The sequence below is a fragment of the Engraulis encrasicolus genome, chromosome 7 (assembly GCF_034702125.1).
Source record: "Engraulis encrasicolus isolate BLACKSEA-1 chromosome 7, IST_EnEncr_1.0, whole genome shotgun sequence".
Taxonomy (NCBI): domain Eukaryota; kingdom Metazoa; phylum Chordata; class Actinopteri; order Clupeiformes; family Engraulidae; genus Engraulis; species Engraulis encrasicolus.
This window is the reverse complement of record NC_085863.1, coordinates 40877842-40903411: the sequence shown is the minus strand read 5'-3', so window position 1 is coordinate 40903411 and position 25570 is coordinate 40877842. Positions and strand designations below refer to the sequence as shown.

General features: G+C 46.8%; 1 protein-coding gene across 3 annotated transcripts in view; it reads right to left on the bottom strand.

Moving 5' to 3' along the window:
• The window catches only part of LOC134452892 (peripheral-type benzodiazepine receptor-associated protein 1-like), a 126383-nt gene that overhangs the window by 7604 nt on the left and 93209 nt on the right, over positions 1 to 25570 (bottom strand). For all 3 annotated transcript variants that reach the window (XM_063203554.1, XM_063203555.1, XM_063203553.1), the window contains 13 exons: positions 25319 to 25533; positions 19645 to 19751; positions 19130 to 19239; positions 15516 to 16565; positions 14815 to 14966; positions 12664 to 13263; positions 12078 to 12407; positions 10276 to 10425; positions 8769 to 9503; positions 6432 to 6480; positions 3596 to 3714; positions 2507 to 2675; positions 930 to 1001 (listed from right to left, as the gene is read on the bottom strand). In XM_063203554.1, coding sequence (XP_063059624.1) covers positions 930 to 1001; positions 2507 to 2675; positions 3596 to 3714; positions 6432 to 6480; positions 8769 to 9503; positions 10276 to 10425; positions 12078 to 12407; positions 12664 to 13263; positions 14815 to 14966; positions 15516 to 16565; positions 19130 to 19239; positions 19645 to 19751; positions 25319 to 25533 — 3858 coding nt within the window. The remainder of the gene's footprint in view (positions 1 to 929; positions 1002 to 2506; positions 2676 to 3595; positions 3715 to 6431; positions 6481 to 8768; positions 9504 to 10275; positions 10426 to 12077; positions 12408 to 12663; positions 13264 to 14814; positions 14967 to 15515; positions 16566 to 19129; positions 19240 to 19644; positions 19752 to 25318; positions 25534 to 25570) is intronic.

Here is a 25570-nt window from a genome sequence, read left to right as displayed (position 1 = left end):
AGACTTTACATGACTCATGCGCAAAACCGAATGCTGTGACCATCCCATTTAAAATCATAATATTCCTCACATGTCGAACGCACTCACAATGTCAATGAAATGACTCAATGACATGATAAGAGTTTAGCAAATTCAGTTTGTCAGATGCTTTTACAAATAACGGATAAGGAGTCATACAGGCTAGTACACCCATATTCCAAATTAAGCATCCTAGCATTTATGAAACAAGGAGATCTTGAAGAAACAAGCAACAATGTGTGCATATTTGGGGGAGAGGAAGTATCCTACAGAGGAAATGGGGAGGATAAAGAAGCAGGAGGGATGGTACAGTAGGAAGCATGGGGAAAGAAAAAAAAGAAAGAAGGACAGGGAGAGAGGGAGACGGAAAGACCGAGAGGGAGATCAGGGGCAAGGGGAGGTAAAAGAAAGAGAGAGGTGGAAGAACACAAAGGGCGCATTCAGGCTAGCGGAGAACCGTGCCGGCACCCGTTCCCGCACCTAATCGCGAACCGGCCGCCGTGTTCACCTCAACGATCTTAGCATTCACAAACCAGAAAATTGGTTTGCGATGCGAACAGCAAAATACTTTTTTCAGCGAACCGTGACTACAACATGGCAGTCAGCAGGTTCATCCGGGTAATACGATCACGTGCTGGAAAAGTTCAGCGCTCGGTATGAACACAGGTGGTTCACAGGTAAGCACTTTAGTGCTGAACGTAACTAGTGCGGGCACCGGCTCTGGCCTGGTCGGCCTGAAAACGCTAAAAGAGAGGGTGAGAGAGTGTGTGTGTGAGAGAGAGAGAGAGAGAGCGAGAGAGAGAGAGAGAGAGAGAGAAGGGGGGGCAGAGGAGGGGAGGGAGAGAAGGAAGGACGGAGGAGGGAGGGAGGGAGGGAAAGAGGGAGGAGACACGGCAAGCATCGAGACACACCTTTCTTGGATCGTCTAGGTTTCGGCGGCGGTACAGGGCGGCGTGGAAGCTGTGCGTGTGAGCGAGTGGTGCCTTTATGGAGGAGGGGGAGGGAGGGGGTTGGCGTTTGGGTGGATTGGGTATTTTGGAGGAGACACATCGTGAAACAGAAACATAAGCAACGCCAAAAAAGCAGACAAGGACAGCAGACTTGAATGAGGAGCACAGAGAACAAATAAAAAGCTTAACAATTAAAATATAAAAGAGAGGGGGAGACAGTAAAGAAAAGAAAAGTAGTGAAATAAGGAACTCAACCAGCAGCGGAGAAGGCAAGTAAGAAAGTGAAAAAAGTAGAGGAGTTAAAAACACTTTGCAGAGTCTGAAGAGAAGTCTGAAAAAGACAAGAACAGGACAAATGCTAAAGTGTGTGTCATCAGTTTGTCTGCTGATTCTGGAGGCCTAGAAGAGCATCGCTGCATCCTTGCAAAGCCACAACATGAAAGGGGACAGTGGCATGATGGCACAGCTCATAACCACAAGCACAACGAGGGCACTACACATTGAGGGCGGGGAGGGAGGGGTGTGGGAGGTGGTAGTTCTCTTTTAGAAGAGGAGCCTTTCATACAGTTGGCTCATAAGATTTATGTCCCAGTATGGCTTGAAAAGGATCATAACCTGAGAGCATTATTAGTCGTCTTGCTGTCATGTTATGGCAACTTACTACACAGTAAATACTGTATTTTCTGAGGTGGGTACATGATTCAAACACAACAAGCTAGCAGCGGTTATCCAACACTGCAATAACGTCCTTGAACACAGTGACTGTATGCTTGAACAGCCCTCTCCGCGGCTGGTTGACTTCTGAGGAAATGGAGGGGCTCAAAAGGGGGGAAAAGCTGTTGACAGTTGTTTAATACCAACATCTGTCAGAGCGTTACAGCTGTTCTGTACATCTACATGAGTCAAGCCAAAAAAAATAATAAAAAAATACAGATAACTAAAAATGGACCTTGGAGAAATGGATATCCCCATAGCTATGGATATCCCCATAGCTTTTCACATGGTGTGGGGTTCCCCTACTGAGATCCTGCACCTGTTTAATGTGCATGTTAAACAGAGTACAGATGACAGCTGAGAATAAAACAATATTTGAGACGGAAATGGACAACAGCTCAGACCTTTTGACAAAAATTATGTGATAGTCATAAAAAAAACCCACACATGGCGAAGGTGATCACGTGAAAATATCAATGCACTGGCAGATAATCAAACAACAACTCGACATCGATGAGATTGAGACAGAATGTGAAAACAGTTCAAGCATGATGATGCAAGGCATGTTATTCCTTTAACAGCTGTTCCTATACCGTACCACTTTACTCAAGAGTATTAAAGAATCAGATGAATTAGGAGGCAGTTCATCTGGAATCAGCTATTAAAAACAGAGGAAAACAAACCCGTAGCAGGGCAGGAAAAAAAAGCTTTTTCCTTAATAGAAGCTGATGCTGATTGAAAACAATGAAAGGGGTCGCCCCCCCGTGGTGGTGATGTGGGTGGGTTTTAAGGGGGATGGGTGGATGATTGACAGCCAGTCCTACCTATCTTGTCCAGTGAGGCCTCGGTGGTCAGGAAGCCCTGCTGCAGCAGCTGGTCACGAGTCTCCATGTCGTCCACCTGGATCTCGGACACCATGTTGCAGGGGACGTAGCCCATGCGCCCATTACACTCACCGCGGAAGAAACCATCCGCATCTTTGTCCCCATATACCTGCATCACCAGATGAGGAGTCAATGAAAAACCAAAGAAAAACCCACAGAATTCACAGCAAATGTATGCGTATGAATGAGTCACATTTTTTTTGGTAAAAATTGCAGGATTGATCACTTGAGAAAATTAGAAACCAGTCTGTCACTGTAGCAATTGTGCAAAAATGAATTGATTACATTCAAGGTCATAGATTTCTTATGTTTAACAATTATAGCAGTGGTCTCCAAATGCCGGCCCGCAGGCCAGATCCGGCCTGGGCACTGCAAAACATTTGGCCCGCCATGAGGTTGGAACAAATGAAAACATACAGGCCTAAGTATGTGTGCTATCTGTGGCCATACGGGCGGACGATTTGTTTGGCCCTCAGCCTCATTTGGGCTATTTGGCCCTCTTGGGCAAATAATTGGAGACGACTGAACTAAAATTATACATAGGTTTCCTGTTTGTTAACAATGCCTGGCTGCGCGCCCCTGGCTGGGCACTCTTCAACCTGTGATTGTTAGAAAGTGCTGTCATTGAAAAAATGCGCTCACATGGTTGGCTGCTTAGCACCTTGCCCCTCCTCACAGCACAAATGTTTGTAAACGGGAAACCTATGTATAAATGTCATGCATGCTCATATCATAATTATAAGATGTTAAAAACCAAGCAAAATACTTCAATCTACACAGCTATTAGAGGCTGGGAGTTGACAATGGATATAAATAAGTATAAAATAAAAACAAAAAAAATAAAATAAAAATGCGTCTAATGTAATGATACCCAAATGAGAAAAATGCTAATAATGCGCTCCCCGGCACGTGTTAAGAACTTGTGACGTCAGGGACACACAGGCAGCACTGGCCACCATGTGAGCGCTCATGTCGGCATTGCGTAGTAGAGTGTGTTGCGTGCCAGCTCTTGGGGACGTTGGGACGTACCTTGATGATCTGTCCCTCTCGGAAGGGAAGCTCCTCCTCGGCCGCGTCAGGATTAGGTGACATGCTGGCAGGATCGTACGGGAAGAGTGCCACAAACACACGCACCGCGTTGTCGTCCACTGAAAACACACACACGCATACACAGAAATGTGCGCGCGCACAAAGACACAGACACAGACGCAGACAGACACACACACACACATACACATACACCATCAGTGTTCACGTGCTGGTGCTTGGTAGCTAGTGTGACCACCTGGTGCGACCACCCCCCTCCCCTGCAGTGTGTAATAGCACAGCCTCCACCCCACTCCCCCACTGGACAGTGTCCATAGGCGCAGCCAAGGCACAAACGCCCTACACCCCCCCACTGCGTGTGTAAGTGTAATGCGGTAGCTCAGGCGCTTCATTGCTTTCTCCCCCCCTCTGCAGCGTGTGGAATGGCGCAGCCCAGGCGTGTCCCTAAGAGAGGTAATCATGCTAAACCTCCCTGAGCCCTAAGCCAATGTGAGCCGCTTGAGAAACGTGCGCTCATGATCCTGAGAGAGAGAGAGAGAGAGAGAGGGAGAGAGGGAGATAGATAGATAGAGAGAGAGAGAGAGAGATAGAGAGAGAGGGAGAGGGAGAGGGAGAGAGAGAGAGAGAGAGAGAGAGAGAGAGAGAGAGACAGAAAAGATTGAGGGGAAGACAGACGCAAAGTTAAAAGAAAGAGAGCGAGAGAAGTGAGGAGAGAGAGAGACAGATAAAGAGAGGAAGAGACAGAGAAAAAGAGAGAGAGGGATCAAGAGATACAAACAGAGAGAATCAGAGAAGGAGAGTATGAACTGAGTATGAAATGTGTATGTGGTTAATAAGGTTGAATCGACCGCATTCCAATCACATTCACTTTCTCATTCAAGTTCTCACCCTCGCACCTCAGTGAGCAACACAGAGGGTCCACAGAGAAAGACAGCTGCTCAGCAGGTGACTACAGGGCACCAGGGACACCGTCCGCCCTCTTTACAGGAGCGATTACACCCATGACCCCCGCACAAGGTGTTAGAGTGGGGGCAAACGCGGCCAGGAGAAGGCCCTGGGGGATTGGGTTCTAGAGCTCTCGGTCTCTGGTTCTCTGGCTGCTGCTGCTGTTGCATGATGAGAAGGGCAATGGAATGGGACATGACGCAATAAATATTTTTTAAAGCAAGAGAGTGCAGCCTGCTCCCACTTAATCTGATCGCCTGCTGCGCATGTGACATTTACATTTACATTTTTTTGAGTTTGAGCGTGCCCAGCCCACGTTTGCCGAATGTGAAAGGGTGGGTTACTAGCGGTGGGCTTGCACAGTTTGCAAGTTTGCAATCGGTGTCTGTGTTTGACTTTGGAGTCGCACCGGGAGACGGCTTCTATCTCATTAGACAGGATCAGCCCCATCTGCACCCGCAGGCAACAGTCAAGGAGGACAGGGCAACACTGCACAGCACAGAGATGCTGCTGGCAGCTCTCGTGCGTTGGTGTAAGAGAGAGTGCATTTGTGTGCATCTCTACAGCGACTGTGTGTGTGTGTGTGTGTGTGTGTGTGTGTGTGTGTGTGTGTGTGTGTGTGTGTGTGTGTGTGTGTGTGTGTGTGTGTGTGTGTGTGTGTGTGTGTGTGTGTGTGTGTGTGTGTGTGTGTGTGTGTATGTATGTGTATGTGTGTGTGTGTGTGCGTGCGCACATCGTAATTGCAACAGGGTGAATGTGCGTGTTTGTTGGTAGGTGTGCGGTGTGTGTGCGCATGTGTGAGTGTATGACGCCACTGTCCAAACTATGCTGTTGCGGAGCAGATGCAGGTCACAGCCATCTGTGATGGGAACATCCACACACAGCTGTGTTGAACAGAGGAAAAGAGGGATATAGAAACACAAATAGAGAGAGGGAGAGAAATAGGGAGAGAGAGCGGCACACAGAGAGAGAGAGAGAGGGAGAGAGAGAGAGAGAGAGAGAGAGAGAGAGAGAGAGAGAGAGAGAGAGAGAGAGGTATAGATGACAGTGGGATGGGATGACAGTTCCTACAGCGTTCACCACCGTATGTTTCTGTGTAAGCATTCTTGTGTGTGTAGTGTGTGTGGTGGGGCTTGGTTTCGCTGCTAGCTAATCTTAGTGACTATTTTCATGGTTGCCACTTCCTCCTGTCTCATGACAAGCCAGTTTGGGTTAAGCCTGTTCTTAGCTGTGAGCTCCACCACGGCCGGCCGGCTACCCCAGCTCAGCTCTCCCTCCCCCCACCTAACTCTGTCACTAACTCGCTGCCTGCTGCCTCTCTTGCTCGCCGGCTCTCTGCTCACTGAGTGATAATCTGACAGCAGTGCTCTGGCCTCAAATGAGGACGCCTGTCAAAACTCACACAACAAACACCTCACACCAAACCCGGTGTGACGACCTAGCGCTCAATCCTACAGTATGCTCACTCTCATGCAAAACACAAAGGCAAAGAGGAGAGAGAGACAGAGACGGAAATAGACAGAGACAATGGAGAGGACAGCGGAGATAAAGGGATGATGCCGGAGAGGACAGTGGAAGTGAAGAGAGAGAGAGAGTGATTAGTGGAGGTGAATGGATGCTGGAAAGGATGACAGTGGAGGATGGAGAGAATGGAGAGATCAGTGGAGGTAGAGGAAAGTGGAAGGTGAGAGATGGAGTGATGAGTGGAGGTGAAAGGATGTTGGAAAGGAGAAGAGTGGAGGACGGAGAGGATGGAGAGATCAGTGAAGGGATGTTGGAGAGGAGGAAGAGTGGAGGATGGAGAGAATGGAGTGATCAGCGGAGGATGGAGGGATGAGTGATCAGTGTAGAGTAGCCAGGCAGTGGCACTGACCTTTCATGGGGGCCTGCTGAGGGGGCATCTGGGCCTGGGCTGCTTCATCCTGCCGAGAGGAGAGTCAGGGTTAGGAGGAGAACAGCAACTACATCGTCTGTCAAATGCACACTTGCCCCTTCACGTTCACATGAAGACCTTAGCCACACGCACATCCATGTAACACTGCAAATAACAGCTGGGTTTGTTCAGAGAAGGAATACGGGTATATTCTGTGAGCCGACATTGGCCTCCTGTCAATGGCCTCTTTAGGCTGGGGACATGCTTGTTGTGTGTGCTGACCAGAGCAGTTTGCGCGATACTGGAGGTATCATCTAAGGGGAAGATAGCCAACAGGGCTCTCATTAATGTTTCCACCATTGTTTGACTGTACCACAAATTCAACATGGAAGTTTGGAAGATTGCCTTTACTGGATTGGTCAATATTGCACCACAAGCAAGCGTCTGCATACCTTGCGTCAGGTGTTATCCTGCATGCAAAATGTACATAAAATTTGCATGGCACCGCATCTGTGCACGAAATGTGCACGCATATCCTGTAGGGAGCATGTTCCCGGCCTTCAGACCAAGCCGTCGCAATTAAGCTTATCCAATCATCCACAAAATACCAATTTCCAAATTCCAATTTCAACAAAGACACAAGAATCTGCTTTGAGACATCTTGGAAGCTTATAAAATATCTGGCCAGTTCTGTGAACAACCCACAAAAAGACAAGTCCTGAGAATATCACAAAACAAGTTCTTTTCATCCATTAGTCACAGGGATAATGGTACAGCAGGGAAAGAACCGAGGGAATTCAGGACTGGGATATAGACAGGAGACAATAAAAGGGAGGATTTGTACACTGAGATGGAAGATCTACTGAACAAGTGGCAGGGAGATTCCCAAATCCTGGGACATTGAGAGGCATCATGGAGGAGGAAAAAGCAGTCACAGGTACAGGACATACAGAGACACAGCCAGACAGTAGCCTGGGGAGGAAGCTACAAAGGGTATGACCATGGGACAAAACAGAAGACATCAGATCGCAGGGAGTAGGTGAGGAAAAGGTGCAGCCAGAGAAGACGTGGGTCAAATAGCGGCTAAAAACCTTTGCATGCGCCCTTTGTGAGGTGTGAATGCCAAAACACACCACGTTAGGGATTGTATTTGGAGCATATTGGCTTCTGCAACTCCATCAGGGGAAGGGATTTTTGCTGGGATAGGGTGGTTGGTTGCACATTTTGTAGAGCCACAAGAGCTTTTCACTGAAAAGCCATCAACCAGCAATACTAGAGATGCTAGCACAGCTGTGATGCTAGCATGCTACTAATGCTTGTGGTGCAACAAACAGCAGGGCAAGTCGATTTCACGATCAGCGCACTCAAAAGGACACAAATGGTTCCAGCTTTGCTTCTTTGAGGACTGGAAAAGGAGGTTCGGGGGCGCTGCTGGGCTGATGGAAACTGGGGTGGGATCTGGAAGCCGGGGCAGGTGGTTTTACTCTGTACAATAACTCTTGGCAAAGGAGAGGAATTGTGGATAGGGGTCAGGGTTAGATGTTTACTCTGGAGAGGTACTTTTTGGCAAAGGAGGGGGACTGGGGCTGAGGGGGTAGGTCAGGGTTGCCAACACACCCTTGTTTGGTGATCTTCACACTGGATAGGTCTTGTTTGGAAAAAGGGCGGGGGTTCAGGGTTGGTATTGACGGGACTAACTAGTTTCATGCCCGGTCGGCCCAGGGGTTGTACTTACGTCTTATGTCATTTGGTTTGAGCTGGAATAGTGTAGTCGGTTGGCTAGGCTACATGTTTTCCGGTTTATGTATAGCATGATTATAGTATTAGTTGTGTAATCAAACATTTGAAATAAGCGATTTAGGGTTAGGGTTAGGGTTATGGCGTCGTGCACAACTCCCGTCTGTCATGGCGACGTGCAAAAGTATTCACAACCCAAATCCTGCCCATCCTGGCCAACCAATCGTGAAACTAGTGAGTCCCTGTGAAACTAGTGGGCTGTTGTTGTAGATGGGGTATGTGTTCAGGGTTGGTAACACAATCATGTGTGGGAATTTTATGTCTGGACAGTACTCTTTGGCAAAGGACTGGAAACTGAGGCTGAGGGGGTAGGTCAGTGTTGGCAACGTGCCCATGTGAGATGCCCCATCTCTTGGTAAAGGAGGGGAATATGGGATGGGGTAGGTCAGGGCCCTCAAGGGACATCAATTCTTAGTAAAGGAGGGGAAGTAGGGATAGGGGCAGTTTCAGGTTCACTCGCGTGTGGGCATGGACAGGAGGGGGTATTGTGGGTATTGTAGCTAGGAGTAGGTCAGGGTTTGCTATCGGTAAGCAACACACCCATGTGTGAGGCGGCGGTATGAGCCTCCTGGCCGTGGCAGGCGGTGGTCTCCTGCAGTCGGCTGTGTGGTGCCCTCCCTCCACCCACCACTCAGAACTCATCTGATCCACCACCACCTCGCTGGGATCAAAGGTCACAGCAGGCGCCGCCTCCTCCTCCTGGCCGTCGTCCGTGCCGTACTCCAAATCGATCTCTACGCGCGTGCCCGGCGGCGACTTGGTGCGGCGCACCGTGCGGCTCACCAGGTAGGCGTCGGCCGAGCAGGACGCTGGCGGCGGTTTCAGGGCCGCGGTTACCGTCTCGGCTACGTGGGAAGACATCTGGTTACGCAGCATGACCTCTCTCCGCAGTCGGTCGGCGGGCGAGTGTGAGGCCGGGGCACGGCGCGAGCGGATCTTGTGGCTGTCCGGGCCGTCGTAGAGGCTACTGTCGGACGCTGCGTCCTCCTCGTCCTCCCCCGAGTAGGCGATGGTGGCCACCTGGTCGGCGTAGTGGACGCGGTGCTGCTGGGGCCGCCGGAGATTGCCCGCAGCGCCGCGAGGCTGGGCGGTGGGTCTGCCGCTGGGGTTGCGGAGTGCGGAGCGTAAGGGTTGGGGTGCGGGTTGCTGTACTGCGGTGTAGTGGTCCTCTTCCTCTGGGATGCTGAAGAGCTGCTTGGCGTGGTAGACATGAGCAGGTAGTTTCAGGATGCGCTCCAGCACCTCCTCATCACTGTCCGGCTCCCAGGCCAGGGGCTATGGGGGTGTGTGAGTTTGTGTTTTGAGGGATTGAAGTGAGTTTTTGAGATAGATCAATGGTGGGAGAGTGTGCGGCCCACCAACGAAGATTCAACAAAACCAAGACAGAAGAAAGAATGGCAAGTGGAAGGTAGAAAAACAAAGCAGAGAAAATAAATTAAAAACAACACAAACATTTAAAGAATGACAGAAATTGGGGAAATAAGGACCAGGAGACATAAGAGTGTGTCTGCATGTGGCAATGTAAAGTATGTGAGAACATCTAAGCCAGGGGTGTCAAACTCAAATTGACTGAGGGCCAAAATCAAAATCTGGAACGAAGTCACGGGCCGAACTCAACTATTATTTATAAAAATGGACTAAAATTGTGCATTCATGCACTTCATACTCATAGTTAAATTTCACATACACTCTTTCCCATCATATTCGTCTGTTCAAATGTGTCTGCACATCCTGTGACATAGCAAATTTCAGTTCAAGTTGTGTTACGCTGTACATTAAGGGTGTATGTGGGCAAACTGTAATACACATTTGAAATGATCTCGCAGGCCAAATAAAATGGCTCCGCGGGCCAAATTTGGCCCCCGGGCCTGAGTTTGACATCCCTGATCTAAGCTTACATCTGCTCAGACAAGATATACTGTTTCTGTATGTGTGTGTGTGTATATGTACTGGATGGCAGTAACTAATATGTAAGCAGTAATTGTTCATGGTTTTGAAAGCTGCAAAGTGTGTGTGTGTGCGTGTGTGTGTGTGCATGCGTGCGTACCCTGCCAGTAATGGCTGTGCCGTAGCCCCTGATGCGGACCTCTGTGCCGGTCTCGGAGTACAGGTCCTCCTCTTCCTCCTCCAGGATGTCAGACAGGTCCGATCCTCTGCTGCTCTCCAGCTGGTAGTCCAGAGATGGCTCAGGGTAAGCCTGGAGTACATTACCAAACCATTAACACAGCTTATGTACTCAACAGTAAAAAATAAAACAAAATTCACAAGAAACTAATTTGGCTTTTGGTCAATTTTACCATGTATTAAACACAAAATGATTTGAGTATGTCATCATCAACAGTGGGTCAGCAGTGAAAATCGAAAAAGCAATGCTGAATCTATATATGGATGGTTGACGACTTGACGTTTAAGGGCGTAACGCAAAAAAAAAAAAAAATCCAATTCCTGAAAAAAAAGATGGAAAAGAAATGGAAAAAAATAAATAAAAATAAAGCACTTAGTGGTCCGTGGAATTTCGCCTTATTTTTTGCCATTTTTGGGAAAATGTGTCCTGCATCAACACATTTCATAGGCATATCACACCACAGGAAAATGAAGTCACGCCACAGGAAATTCACTGCATTATGGCCATTTCAATCCTTTTGTATACATGATTGACATCTGAGCTCATGCTAACTTGATAATGATATTGTGTTTAATCTTAATATGTGTTTTCATTTATAAAAAAAACAAAACGTTTGGTAACACTTTCTATGAAGCCCATATCTGTAGTGCATTATGAGCGCATTTATAACAACTTATAATGCGCATCATTATCATAGTGCATTATGACTACACTGATAACGCTTCATGATGGAGTATATCAACAGTCATGAATAACTATGAATATAGCTTATAATGCATTATAAATCTTAGGGTGTTTTGAATGCTTGTGACTGGTTAAAAACTACAGGCAGCGAACAGGCTTATAATACATTATAACTGTCATAATGCAGTATGATTAATTATGATGCGCATTATAAGTTGTTATGAATGCGCTCATAATGCGCTGTAGATATGGGCTTCATAGAAAGTGTTACCAAACGTTTTTTTCCTTCTATAAGAGCAGTCACACCACAGGACACCATAAAATGAACCTAAGCATTGCGTGACAGAAGCATTACAATATGAAGACATATTAAGAGGTTAAGTCACCATAAACTTCCACAGCACTCTCCAATAACTGAGGTACTGACTGGTTAGGAGCCAGTCTTTAAGACCCTTGTAGTTGGCCTTGCAGATGCCCATTCACAAACATTGACATACATGTCACCCCACAGGACGCAATTTGTGTTATGAAATTGAACTTGTAGTTAATATTACTGTCTTGTTTTTTTCACATTCACATATCTTAATATAAAGTTAATATTTATGCAATCATGCCAAATGCTTCATACATTATTCAAAATGTTGTTGGGTAATTTATACAGTATATATATTATATTTCAGGTTTCATTAATGTTACAGTCACACCGCAGGATATTGGAGCTTGGGCAGTTGTTTTACAGCAGTAGTACTGTACATACACACACAGAGACAGAGAGATAGAGAGACCGAGACAAGCACACACGTGCGCGCGCGCACACACACGCGCGCGCACACACACACACGCACGCACGCACGCACGCACGCACACACACGCACACACGCACACACGCACACACACACACACACACACACACGTGCACACGCACACACGCGCGCACACACACGCGCGCACACACACGCGCACACACTTTCAAAACACATAAAAGGTTAAGAAATCCTAAATAAATGTATGTGGTGGGGGATGGGGGTCCCTGTCCTGACCTGTTGCCTGGCTGGTCTCAGGAACTCCTCGATGGATGCCAGTCGTGTGTTCTCTAGCTCCTCCTCTACTTCTGACTCAAACGGCGATGGGTTGGGCGGCCGCATGGGGTTACTGTCATAAGGTACGGGTGCGGGTCCCACGGGCGCGGGCCCAGGGCCGACGGGGGCAGGTAATGGGCGGGGCTGCGGCTGCTGGGGCTGGTTGGCACTGGGAGGGTGCTGCTCCAGGAATTCGTTGATGGAGATGACAGGCCGCTGGGCCTCGGGCACGGGGCTGCCGCTGGGCTCCAGTGGGGGGTGGACACTGGGTGGCACGGCCACACTCACCTGCTGAGGGTGGACAGGGAGAGAGAGAGGGGATGAGATTATTACTTAGTTACTGTCCATTTCGCTTTTTTATGTTCAATGGTCTGTTGGATTGAATCCAACAGATGAGTTTGTGTTCATATTCATTAAATCATTCAGTGTCAATTTGTTAACAGTGTCACAAAAAACAAAACCAAGACTAATTCTAATTATGCCAAAACAGGACATTAACAATTACTGTCTTGCTCTGTTCACCACATCTAATATATTAATGACTTACCGGCATGCAGACCGCTGGGTGGTTGAGGGTCGCTGGCGGCTGCTGCATTGCCATGGCCGCTGGCACAGACACAGACACAGGCATGGGCATGGCCATGGGAACAGGCACGGGCACAGGTGCCACTGGCATGGGCACGGGTGGCACAGGCACGTGCGGGTTCGCCCACACCTCCGCGTACGACGGGGCAGCGTTCGCGGTGGCGAGCAGGGGGGCATTAGCGGTGGTTGGATTGGCATAGGCCCCCCCGCCGGGGACCATGGTGTGTGCGTCTGGTTGCGGCGGCGGTGGCAAGCTATAGGGCAGCGCTGGCATTTTGGCAGGTGAGTTGGCGAGGCAGGACGGCATGGTGGCGGCAGGCATGGCAATGGGCACAGCGGTGGCAGTGGCTGCCAGGACTGGCACAGGTTGACTAGGGGGTTGAATGGCCGGGCCGGCCATGATGGCGGGGAGTTTGGCCTGGACGTTGACGGCAAGGGAGTCAGTGGACTCCCCGTGGGGCGACATGGTGCGCACAGTGAGCTCCTGGGCAGACTTCACCGCCTGGATCTGGGATGGGCCCAGCAGGGCACTGCCTGCCGTGGGGGATGCTACCTCCAGCACCTGCAGCGTGACACAACACCACACACACACGCATCATGTTACTTAGAGAATATTCCGGTCAACAGAGAACCATATTGTTGCCGTCTGACTGATATGTTCATGCTAAAAATCACAGCATTTGGGAACAGTTAAGTTGTTTCGCAAGGCAAAATGAAAGTGACATGGTTTGTCTAAGCGAAATGCGCCAAAAACATAAATAGCCAGCAGGTTCATCCTGGTCATTTGCATTAAAACAACAATGCCAAACACTAGGGATGCACGATGTATCGGCCAGATGTATCGGTATCGGCCGATATCGGCAGATATTCAACACATCGGACATCGGTCTGATCGGTAAAACTGGGCCGATGTTAACGCCGATGTTTTTTTTTATATGTTACGGTTCTAAAAGAATGGACTTGACGATGACTTTCACTGTTTGTCTTCTATTTTGTCTCTATTTTTTATCTAATTATCACAGGGAGTTAAAAAGTGTTTTTGGAAATAAGACGACATTCAAAAATTCTGTTTGTTTGCATCATTGTCATCTCTTTTTTTTTTTTAAAAGAAAGAAAAACATATATAAATATTTCCAGACAACCGTCTGCGATGGTCCTGGGGAGTAAACTTCCACCGATTGTCGCAAGGGGGGTTTTCACCCGAGAATGGGGCAGATAGTCGTGTAGTTTGAGCGAGGCTTAAGTCTGGGGCCGGATTGACCCATCTGGCGTGCCATATCCGGCCCCCGGACCTTACACGCCTTGTCTGGGGTTGCATGGTCAACCGTCATTGACAATCGCGCTGTAGTCAATGACAATCATGATGGACTGTAATCTGACCCTGCCGTTAAACATGTACAGTACAAACATAATCACCACACGCGGCATCTGTTTTCTCACTCTCGATGCCTTTTGACCCGTAGAGTAGCAGTGAAAAGGTCTTTAACCAGCTGGGTAAGCCAATTAGGGAAATCAGCAAGGCACGGTAATGCCAAGGTAAGGCTAATATGTGGCAGGACTTCTGGACGTCCTGGAGCTGGAGTTTTGCAACTCTGTCTACCAGCCCCCGTATACTGTTTACCAACAGTATATAATGTTTAGCTGTTAATTAGAGATTTGTACACAGTACGAAGAAGATTATTCCCATTGCCCTGTTTTCTTCATTATCTTCTGTAGCCCCTTACCAGACACTGTTCCACCACTGGTAATAGTCACTGAAAAAAACGGAACTATCATAGTACTACACGATTATGACACAGGGCCTAGTAATAGATAGTAGATAGATAGATAGTAGTATATTATGACTTGGTCACTGCCATTCTGGTAACAGCTAATTTATAACAGGTGTAGTGTTTTAAGGTGTTAAACAACACCATCGCAACAACACTCAACACCTGACAGTACCTGACATTATATCACCGATGCAAGCACCTATGGATTTCAGCCTTCTTGCTGGCATGTCTAACGTAGCAGCAATCAACACAACACTTGGTATACTTAGGGCAGAGCCACCCAGAGAAAAGTCTGGAAAGGAGTAGAGATTAAAGAGCGACATGACAGGAGCTGAGCGCACCTTCCTCTTGTCTGCGTAGAGGGTGTAGCCAGTGACAGGGACGCCGTTGGAGGTCCCAGCAGCATCAATGGTGACGGGCAGCCAGCTGACGGTGGCAATGCCTGGAGAGGGGCCCTGCTCCAGCTGCACGTCCAGAGGGGCGTCTGGGGGACCTGCAGGACCAATGGCAAATGATAGGACAGGGATCAGATGGATTAAAACCTCACACCACGTTAAAATTCAGGCAGAGAGCTAGAAATCATTCTACACCTAAAATTGCCAAACATTGCTGAGTTAATGACTATTTGCTGAAAAATATTGAATGCAGGAAGTACAGTCCCATGCCTGACGATTTAGTTATGGAATCAAAACAGTCTTTGTAACACCAACGTTTTACCTGACCTAGTTCATTCAATGCCATGTGACAGTCAATCCTCCCTTTCCCCTCCTTCCACACACACTTTGCCGTTGTCCACTGTGCCACTGTCACAAATGGACAAGAGAAAAATGAAATGTTTGTGGGGAGGCATGAGCATTCTTGCAGCTGCCCTGAGGATGCTCAGGATACAATCCATGTCAATTCATTCATTAAAAATGAAAGACATGCCTCCCGACCTCTGATTTTATGTAACCCCACAAACCTAATTAACGTAAGCAAAGCCTACCAAAAATCACAAGAAAGAGTGAAAGAGCAAAAAGCATGAAGGAGTGTGGTTCCTCACCGGCGGGGAGCGTGTTGAAGACAGCCGTAGTGGTCTTCTGCTCGCGCTGCTCCGGTGGCAGCTCCCATGGCGTGCGGTGCGGCCGTGCCTCCACCTTGACGCGGTACTGCAGGCTGGGCGTCAGGTTGCTCAGGCACAGTGAGTAGCAGCCGGCCTTCACCAGCTCACACTCCTCCTCGTTCAGCGACACGATGTGCACGTAGTTGCTGTTGCTGGGCAACCACAGCAGGGTGGCCGAAGTGGCGGTGACGCGCTCCACGCGCAGCTGGCTCGGCGCCACGCACACATCGCGGCCCACCAGCAGGCTGCAGCGCAGCTGGTCCGAGCCGCCGCGCTCCGTCAGGCACTGCACGCAGACGCGATAGGCGCGCAGGCCCACCTCCACACGTTCCAGCACCGCCTTGGTCTGGCTGCCAAAGGGCACGCTGGCTCGCAGCTCCTGGTCCACGTAGACGTTGTAGCTCCACAGAGAGGTGCTGCACGCCGAGGCCCAGCTGACCGGGATCTGCGGCGGCTCCCAGCCGATGATGATGCTCTTGGCCAGCTGCTTGATGAGGGTGAGCTTGCGGGGGTAAGGCACTACATCCACTTCCTCCAGGTCCAGGTCCAGGCCGTTGGTGATGGGGACGGAGAGGGACGGGGCTGGGGACGGGGTGGTGGAAGGGACGGGGGCCGTCTTGCCTACTAGGCTAGGGGAGGAGGAGGAGACAGGGTCGGGTAGTGACGCGGCGGAGATGTCCGAGGAGACTACTGCAGCAGCAGCAGCTGGGGTGTTGGTGGTGGTGGTGCTGATGGTAGTGATCGTGGGGCCTGTGACAGAGGGCCCGAAGCGTACGTGGTGGGCGTGGGGGTGTGACGTGGAGTGAGACTGGGATTGGGAGAGCGAGTGGTGCTGGAAGCGCTCGCTGCCGCTGTGCAGACTGCTGTCCAGGAGGGAGTTGTGGGACAGGTCTCCGGCCTCGTGGGCCGCCGCGCTCATCATGTCGTCATCCGATACGCGCTCCACAAAGTTGGAGGGGACCAGCCCTCTCCTGCCATCCATCAGCTCACCTGCACAGGAGGAGGAGAATTAGTCAACATTGTGGTTTGAAATGTCAAAATTAGGTTAATTCTAAAAACCATGAAGGTCAACAGGATTTGAAAGGGCAAGGTAACTTCAGTGCCATTGATGTGATAAAGGTTTTGCAAAATGGATGACTTTTCATGTATCCCGAGAATGTAACCAGAACGCGAGAGTCTTAAAAAACACTTTTTTCACATACTAAGAACATGGTTAAGTGATAAACCAGGCTTAGTTAACCTACAAGAAGTGGTAAACCTGCTAATACAAATACCTACAGTAGGGTGCATCAGATGCCCCCTATGAAAAGATATTGCCTTGGCCCTATAGTAAAAATGTTCTACACCCAGTAAAAACACACTGTGTAAAATATTTTGAAATTTGGATGAAGTCTACCGGGGCCACCAGCCCCACGAAAATAGAAAATAATGGTGATAGTCAGAATCTTGGAATAGAAATGGACATTTTGCTGCATAAAGCTACCCAATAAAAAACATATTGTCTCAGCTCTGTGATAAAAATGTTCTATGCACAGTAAAATCACTCTGTGTAAAATATTTTGAAATTTAGATGAATTCTACCGGGTCCACCAGGCCCATGAAAATACAAAATAATGGTGATGGTGAAGGTCAACCTGGATTCCAAAGCTGAAGTCCAGTGCCACATATTCCAAATGACATACCTAGTTTTACCTTTCCAGTTAGGGCAATTGGACAGGTAAAACCAGGTAATTTGAAATCTGTGGCACTGGATTGTAGCTTTTGAATCTAAGTTAGCCATTGTCTTAAAACAGAGGTGGACAAACCGCGGTACACATTTGCCCCAGCCAATATAATGAACCAGCTGAGCCTAATTACCGCTTAAGCCAGGTTGATGAGGTAATTAGTGAGATCACCTGTGTTGGGAGCACAAACAGAAGGAATATCTAAGCAGGTTTTGTATTCAGTCGATCCACTTACACAGACTTCAGTCTCAGGACAGACTGATGGTCAAACTGCTATATTTAGGCAAATTTGCTCTTGTGCAACACAATATCAATTCCTTGCTGCCTTGGACCACTGCTAGTATCAAGCAAGAGATTGCAAAGCTGCATGATATATTTGCGTGTTTCACCTGTGGGCCTACAATTCATGGAGGAACATCTGTACTAAAGCTGTGAATGTTCCTTGGAATGCCTAGGCTACAAAGCAGTCAATACAACTGTATTGAAGAGTGCCATTACTTCTTTATCCCATCGCCTGTGGTAGTATTTCACTTTACTCCATCAGATGAGTACCATAACTTACCCGAGAGGCCTACGGCAATGGACTCTGGACCTGGTGATACCCATGACATACCTAGAAGCCACTTAAGTACAGGTTTTGGGAAGCCACTCTTTCCAACATCACATACAGTTGTATTGTATGTACTCTATTGAACTACTGCAGGGATTTCTTTAAAAAACACAAGTCATTCCAAGGAGCATTCACAGCTTTAGTACAGATGCTCCACCAGGTATTAACAGCTACCTGTACAATCCTGTAGGCCCACAGGTGAAGCACACAAAAGTCATACAACTTCGCAATCTCTTGCTTGATACTGGCAGTGGGTCAGCTGGTTCATTATATTGGCTATATTTGGAATATGTGGCACTGGACTTTGGAATCCAGGTTGCCCATCACTATCTCCATTGTTTTGTATTTTCATGGGCCTGGTGGACCCAGTGGAATTCATCTAAATTTCAACACATTTTCCACAGAGTGATTTTACTGTGCATAGAACATTTTTTTTTATCACACAGCTGAGGCATTATGTTTTTATTGGGTAGCTTTATGCAGCAAAATGTCAATTTCTATTCAGGGCTGGACTGGGCGATAAATAGGGCCCGGGCACTTTTGGATTTAAGGGGGCCCCCTCATTATTATTAGTGCCGGAGAACTGACTCACCGATGGGCCCCGCACCCTCATGTCCCCTATTTTCAGTAATGTAAAAAAAAAAAAAATGGCGGGGCTCACCGGGAAATGCCCGCCATGCCAGATGGCCAGTCCAGCCCTGTTTCTATCCAAGATTTTGACTATCACCATTATTTTCTATTTTCATGGGGCTGGTGGCCCCGGTAGACTTCATCCAAATTTCAAAATATTTTACACAGAGTGATTTTACTGTGCATAGAACATTTTTATCACAGAGCTGAGACAATATGTTTTTTATTAGGTAGCTTTATGCAGCAAAATGTCCATTTCTATTCCAAGATTCTTACTATCACCATTATTTTCTATTTTCATGGGGCTGGTGGCCCCGGTAGACTTCATCGAAATTTCAAAATATTTTACACAGTGTGTTTTTACTGGGTGTAGAACATTTTTACTATAGGGCCAAGGCAATATCTTTTCATAGGGGGCAACTGATGCACCCTAACCTACAGGCATCATTTAGTTAAGAAAATGGGGACTCCAGGCTCTTCTTTTAGATCATTTACCTCTACCTTAAGGTTAACTCAACCTGGTTTACTACTGAACCAGCTTCTTGGTATGCCCCCCAGCCCCATATGCTAGATTTGAAGTCCGAACTGACCCTCGTAGAACCCATCGTCGTCCATGTCCCCGTACACGTAGATGTACTCTCCTGCTGTGAGAGGGAGCTCCACCTCTGGGCTGTCATTGGGGCCATCGTAAGGGTTATAGCTGAATACCAGAAAACAAACAGAGGATGGACAAATTAAATGTGATGATTTTAAAGGTAAGGCAACTTTTTGAGCAATGATTTAGGGCTGCTCATTTTCTTTTAAAATGATTAAAAAATGTTGTCTATTGCTGACCCAAGTTCTCCTGATAAAAGTGTTGTAGGATAAACTATCCAAATAAAATATTATACTGTAGTAAGGTTGCCCAAAAGTGTCGCTGAAAAATGTTCCCTAGTGTATCATCACCTTTACAATTAACCAACTAACAATTAAAAAGCACAAATGAATAAATTTAGAAAAAACTGTTCAATGGGTTTTATGGGTGTCAAACCCATATACATTGTATTATTTAGTTTACTTTATTCCATTTTATAGACTTTCATTTCTAATATTTGCAAAATTTTACCTGTATCTGGCGATGAAGACCTGTAGTTTGGCAGCCCCTCTGATTGCATTGTAGGGAGCAGGAGAGACGTCGATGTCCAGCTCCTCCACCTCACTGGCTGTGTCCACCTGCACAACAAGTCATACCACGTCAACATCCTGGTAAAATTACTTATATCCATTTTGGAACAGTTTTGGGGAATTTACTTATTTGTATTGGGCATTGTATTGCTTTGCATTGCAAAATGCATTTTATACAGGTTTAAAAAGTATGTTCTCAAATCTACTGTCCATGTATCAATAAAGGACTTTTAACTGTACTTCAGAGTGCCTCGGACCCTCTCTCTCTCCACTATATGTTCTCAAATATTTGAACAGCAAGAACTGGCATATAGTTCAAAGGACGTCTGAATAATAATTTCCAACAATAAAAACAAAAGACAATTTTGCAACAAAACTCTTAACTTCTATATTATATGGTAACACCAAAGATTCTCTATTCTAATGTATTTAAACCGTCTCTGGTAACACTTTACTTGACAGTACCATCATAAGCGTGACATGACGCAGTCATAGAAGTATCACAACACCATCATGAAAAAGTCATTAAGAGTATGTGTGTGTCAGTAAGTGTTTTTGGCTATTGCCGCCGTGACAAGTTGACATTGTTTGGTGTGATCCTGTCCAAACAATGGCAACCTGTAATGACAATAGTAAAAAGACACTTAATGACAAATAATTATGGTATACTGTTTAAGACACTTTGATGACTATGCCATGACCCTTTAAATAATAAAGAAAGGACTTAAAGCGATGGTTCGGAGTAGAATCACCCTAATGCCATTTGAACCGTGACACCCATCCACCTTTACACCCGAAGTGTTTTCTGCCGCAGACTTACATCAACAGAGTTGCCGTGTTATTCGATGTTTATTCCGGTTAGCTTGACTCAAGCGCATATGGATACCGGGCACCGTCTCCAAACTTTCCCCACAAAAATAACATGTCATTACACCAAACTTCTGCAGTAGCACAAATATGGTCTGTACTCACGAAACGAAGCATTTGGAAGTTTGGAAATAGTCCAGGAGTTTATTATTATCAACACAAGCCGAATAGCTTCTCTGCTGCTAAAGCTGCGCCAACGTTACTTCCGTCATCTAAGACAAGCATGTAAGAGTCCTCAACGAAGCTCATAATATGCACAATGAAAAGTGAATTCAGCATCAGTATTGATAACGAAAATCATTGTCTAATTGATAGTAGGTAAGATTTGAAATATCTTTTAAGTATTTCCTTGAAAATATAAGCCTTAATCACAATTCAGTGAAAACTTTTTTAACACTCTCGTCTGGAAGTTTGTTGAAGACTTTTACGGGCTTGTCTCATATGACGGAAGTAACGTTGGCACAGCTTTAGCAGCAGAGAAGCTATTCAGCTTGTGTTGATAATACTAAACTCCTGGACTATTTCCAAACTTCCAAATGCTTCGTTTCGTGAGTACAGACCATATTTGTGCTACTGCAGAAGTTTGGTGTAATTAGGGGCCAAGCAGCGAAGCTGCCTGGCACCTTAGAGTGTTTGTACGTTTTCTTATTATTATTATTCACGTTTCTTCTCCGACTGTAAGTCTATGGCAGCCCATAGAACCGTACTGTCGAAAATGCTAAAAATCGGCACACGCGTTAAGGATTGGCCCAGGAATACCCAGAGCAATTTTTAGGTCCCCAGCCCCAACCCTCTAGCGCCACCAGCAGGCCAAAGTTGCAGGTACATTTCTGCTTGTAACTTTTGAACCGCTGGGCCAATTTTCAAAACCTTGGTATCTCTGGAATCCTTGGGCTGAGACGAATCCAACGCACCCTATGACGTCATTTTCCGCCTGGATAGTTTTCCCGCCATTTTGAATTTTGTGAAAATCAATAAAAACCCATAGCCTCCCTCAATTTTTTACGTTTTTTTCTGAAAATCGGTATATAGCATCTCTGGACTGAGCTTCACAAAACTTATGCCTTCAATCTTTTATATCTTTTATCGTTTGGCCGTGACAGCCAATCAAAAACTGCCTAAAAGTCGCCAAACAGGAAGTGAAGTCATATCTTGGCAACCCATGGTCAAAATCTTCTGCAAATTGTCACAGACATTCTCGTCCATGCCATGCCCCACCAAAACAAATTTCAGGTCGCTAGCTCAAACTCTCTAGCGCCACCAGCTGGTCAAATTTTTAGCTACGTTTCTGCCCGTAACTTTTGAACCGTACGCTCCATTTTAAATCTGGTGGTACCGTTGAAATCCTTGGGCCAAGACAAATCCAACGCATCATATGACATCATCGTCAGCCAATCAAAAACAGCCTAAACGTCGCTAAACAGGAAGTGAAGTCATATCTTGGGAACCCATTGTCACAATCTTCTGCAAATTGTCACAGTCTTTCATGTCAGTCCCATGACCCACCAAAAAAAAATTCAGGTCGCTAGCTCAAACTCTCTAGCGCCACCAGCTGGTCAAAGTTTTAGCTACATTTCTGCCTGTAACTTTTGAACCGCATGCTCAATTTTTATTCTGGTAGTACTGTTGAATTCCTTGGGCCAAGACAAATCCAACGCACCCTCTAACATCATATTCGCCACAATAGAATGCCCGCCATTTTGAATTTTGTGAAAATCAATAAAAACCCATCTCCTCCCTCAATTTTTGACATTTTTTCTGAAAATTGGTATATAGCATCTCTGGACTGAGCCTCACAAAACTTATGCCCTCAATTTTTTATATCTTCTATTGTTTGGCCGTGACAGCCAATCAAAAACAGCCTAACTGTCGCCAAACAGGAAGTGAAGTCATATCTTGGGAACTCATGGTCACAATCTTCTGCAAATTGTCACGGTCATTTTTGTACATCACATGACCCACCAAAAAAAAATTCAGGTCGCTAGCCCAAAGTCTCCAGCGCCACCAGCTGGTCAAAGTTTTAGCTACATTTCTGCCTGTAACTTTTGAACCGCACGCTCAATATTTAATCTGGTAGTACTGTAAAGATCCTTGGGCCAAGACGAATCCAACGCACTGTATGACATCATATCCACCATAATATAATGTCCGCCATTTTGGATTTAGTGAAAATCAATAAAAGGCTCCTCATCCTTCAAATTTAGTCTGATTTTCACAAAACTGGATACATATGATCTCTGGAGCACTGTGAGGAGATCCCTAAAAGGGTTTTATTACATCTTTTACCGTTTGGCCGTAACAGACAATCAAAATCTTCCACACAGACGCCAAACAGGAAGTGAGCTCATATCTCAGCAACCCATAGTCAGAATCTTTTGGGAATCGTCACACACATTATTGGCTATCCCATGACTCTCCACAAGAACTTTTAGGTCTCCAGCTCGCTCGCTAGCGCCACCAGCAGGTCACAAATCAAATTTCGAGGTATATTTCTGCTTGTAAAAAATAACTATGCATGTCTCTGACAGTCTGCCTGCTCAGCTCTTTCGGTTGCCATGGCGACTTAGGCGGACTTCCTGCTTGGCCCCGCATTGCTGCTTGCAGCTATATTGACATGTTATTTTTGTGGGGAAAGTTTGGAGACGGTGCCCAGTATCCATATGCGCTTGAGTCAAGCTAACCGGAATAAACATCGAATAACACGGCAACTCTGTTGATGTAAGTCTGCGGCAGAAAACACTTCGGGTGTAAAGGTGGATGGGTGTCACGGTTCAAATGGCATTAGGGTGATTCTACTCCGAACCATCGCTTTAAACGGTAAGGGAATGAATTAAAAAATATCTGATTCTGAGCTGAACTGCAGGTCATGGTCCATGTTCCACTGGCATTGGACATGTATGGAAAGACATTAGCTATACAAAGCCAAAGTCAAAGGAGTTCAATATGTGTGCAACCCGTGGGTGCGAGGGGCATGAAGCTTTTTGGTCTCTTTGTTTGTTGTGCAATGAGGTTCAGATAAAGATGGGATGGGGAGACAACACACAGCTCAGGGATGCTGCTCCTTTATAACATAAACCAAAAAAGAGACTAAGACTAAACCCTGACCCTTGTGGTTGAAACATGTAGGCTGTTTTAATGACATGACTTAGCCATAAGTTAATTAATAAAGGCTTTTAAATTCACTTCCTCATTATTTACTTGGAGTTGTCTGGATTAACCTTTTTTGTGTAATTAAAAAAAAAAAAGCTTTGAATTTGCTTTGTGTACTCAGACACATAATGCTAGGCTGGCCTTTTCACAAGTCATCTTACGGTCAATTCTCATTTCCTGGTATAGTAAGACCACGCTAACATGGACATCTACAGTAAAAGCCAGAAGCTAACACCACTTGCTAGAACTAAAGCCACAAGGCTAATGCTAATGGGCTGCTTGTGGTGAAGAGATATGATCTAGAACGCAGGCTAATACAAAATATTCAAGAAAATCATATAGATAAAAATCTGTGGCTCACGAGGAAATAAAAAAAACCTTTTCAGGATAATCACTTACAACTACTACACCCTTCATAATCCACTGCCAAAGGATTATCTCACTAAATATGAGATTTAGCAAGCTGCTTGGCTGGGGGGCAGAGGGCTGTCTAGCTGGCAGTCTTTAAAGGCAAGAAGGACAAGCAAAGCGGAAAGCACTACCATCTAGCAGCAACACAAACATAGATATACTGACCTGTGCGCCACGAGCAACCACTTTAGTAGTGGTCGTCTTTAGCAGCAGTGGCTAGTAGTGCATAGGAGGGGTTGAGGGGTGGGGGGTGAGAGTGAGTAAATGTATGTTTTGCTTCTTTACTGCGCGTGTGGGCTTTATGGCAATACAATGCATCAGGACAAAATCCATGCAATTGCATGTGATTGAGTCTTAGTCCTTGGTAATCTGAACAAGCAATTTATCAATGACTGAACAAGGGCTGAAAAAACATAAACAATACAAATGTCATAGCCGTATTTACATAACCCGTGTAGCTCAGTGTGCTGAACCTACACATGACAGCAGTGAACAGTATATCAAAACTGCAGTGAGGGTAAGACTATGTCTGGTGATGCTAGTGCTGTGTAATACGAACAGACTGTGTTTTGCACTTGAAAACACCAGTGTGTGTGTGAATATGTGTGTGTGTGTGTGTACAGAGGAGAGATTGTGTGATCATGATTTTGAGTTGGAGTGTGAGTGTGAGTGCGAGTGCGAGTGTGCGAGTGTGTGCGCGATTGTGTGTGTGTGTGTGTGTGCGCGCGAGTGTGTGTGTGTGTGTGCGCGCGAGTGTGTGTGTGTGTGTGTGTGCGCGCGCGAGTGTGTGTGTGTGTGTGTGTGTGCGCGCGAGTGTGTGTGTGTGTGTGCGCGCGCGAGTGTGTGTGTGTGTGTGTGTGTGTGAGTGTGAGTGTGAGAGAGAGAGAGAGAGAGAGAGAGAGAGAGAGAGTGTGTGTGTGTGAGAGAGAGAGAGAGAAAGAGAGAGAAAGAGAAAGAGAGAGAACGAGAGTGTTTGTATGTGTGTGTGTGTGTGTGTGTGTGTGTGTGTGTGTGAGTGTGAGTGTGAGAGAGAGAGAGAGAGAGAGAGAGAGAGAGAGAGAGAGAAAGAGAGAGAAACCATACGAGGGAGATGAGGATGTGTGTGTGTGTGTGTGTGTGTGTGTGTGTGTGTGTGTGTGTGTGTGTGTGTGTGTGTGTGTGTGTGTGTGTGTGTGCTTGCTCCTCACATCATGTGTGGGGCTGGCCTTGCGTGGGCTGTGGGGCGAACGGGGCGAGCGGGGCGAGAGATGGGTGGGGTCGGACTTGGTGGTGCTGGAGGTGGAGGCTGACTTGGCGCTGATGGAGGGCAGCTCGCGGTGCTTGGTGGTGGGGGAGCGCTCGGGCCGGCTGAGGCCTGTGCCATGGGGACTAGAGCCTAGCCTCAGCAGGGCCTCCACATCAACTGGAGAGAGAGAGAGAGAGAGAGAGAGAGAGAGAGA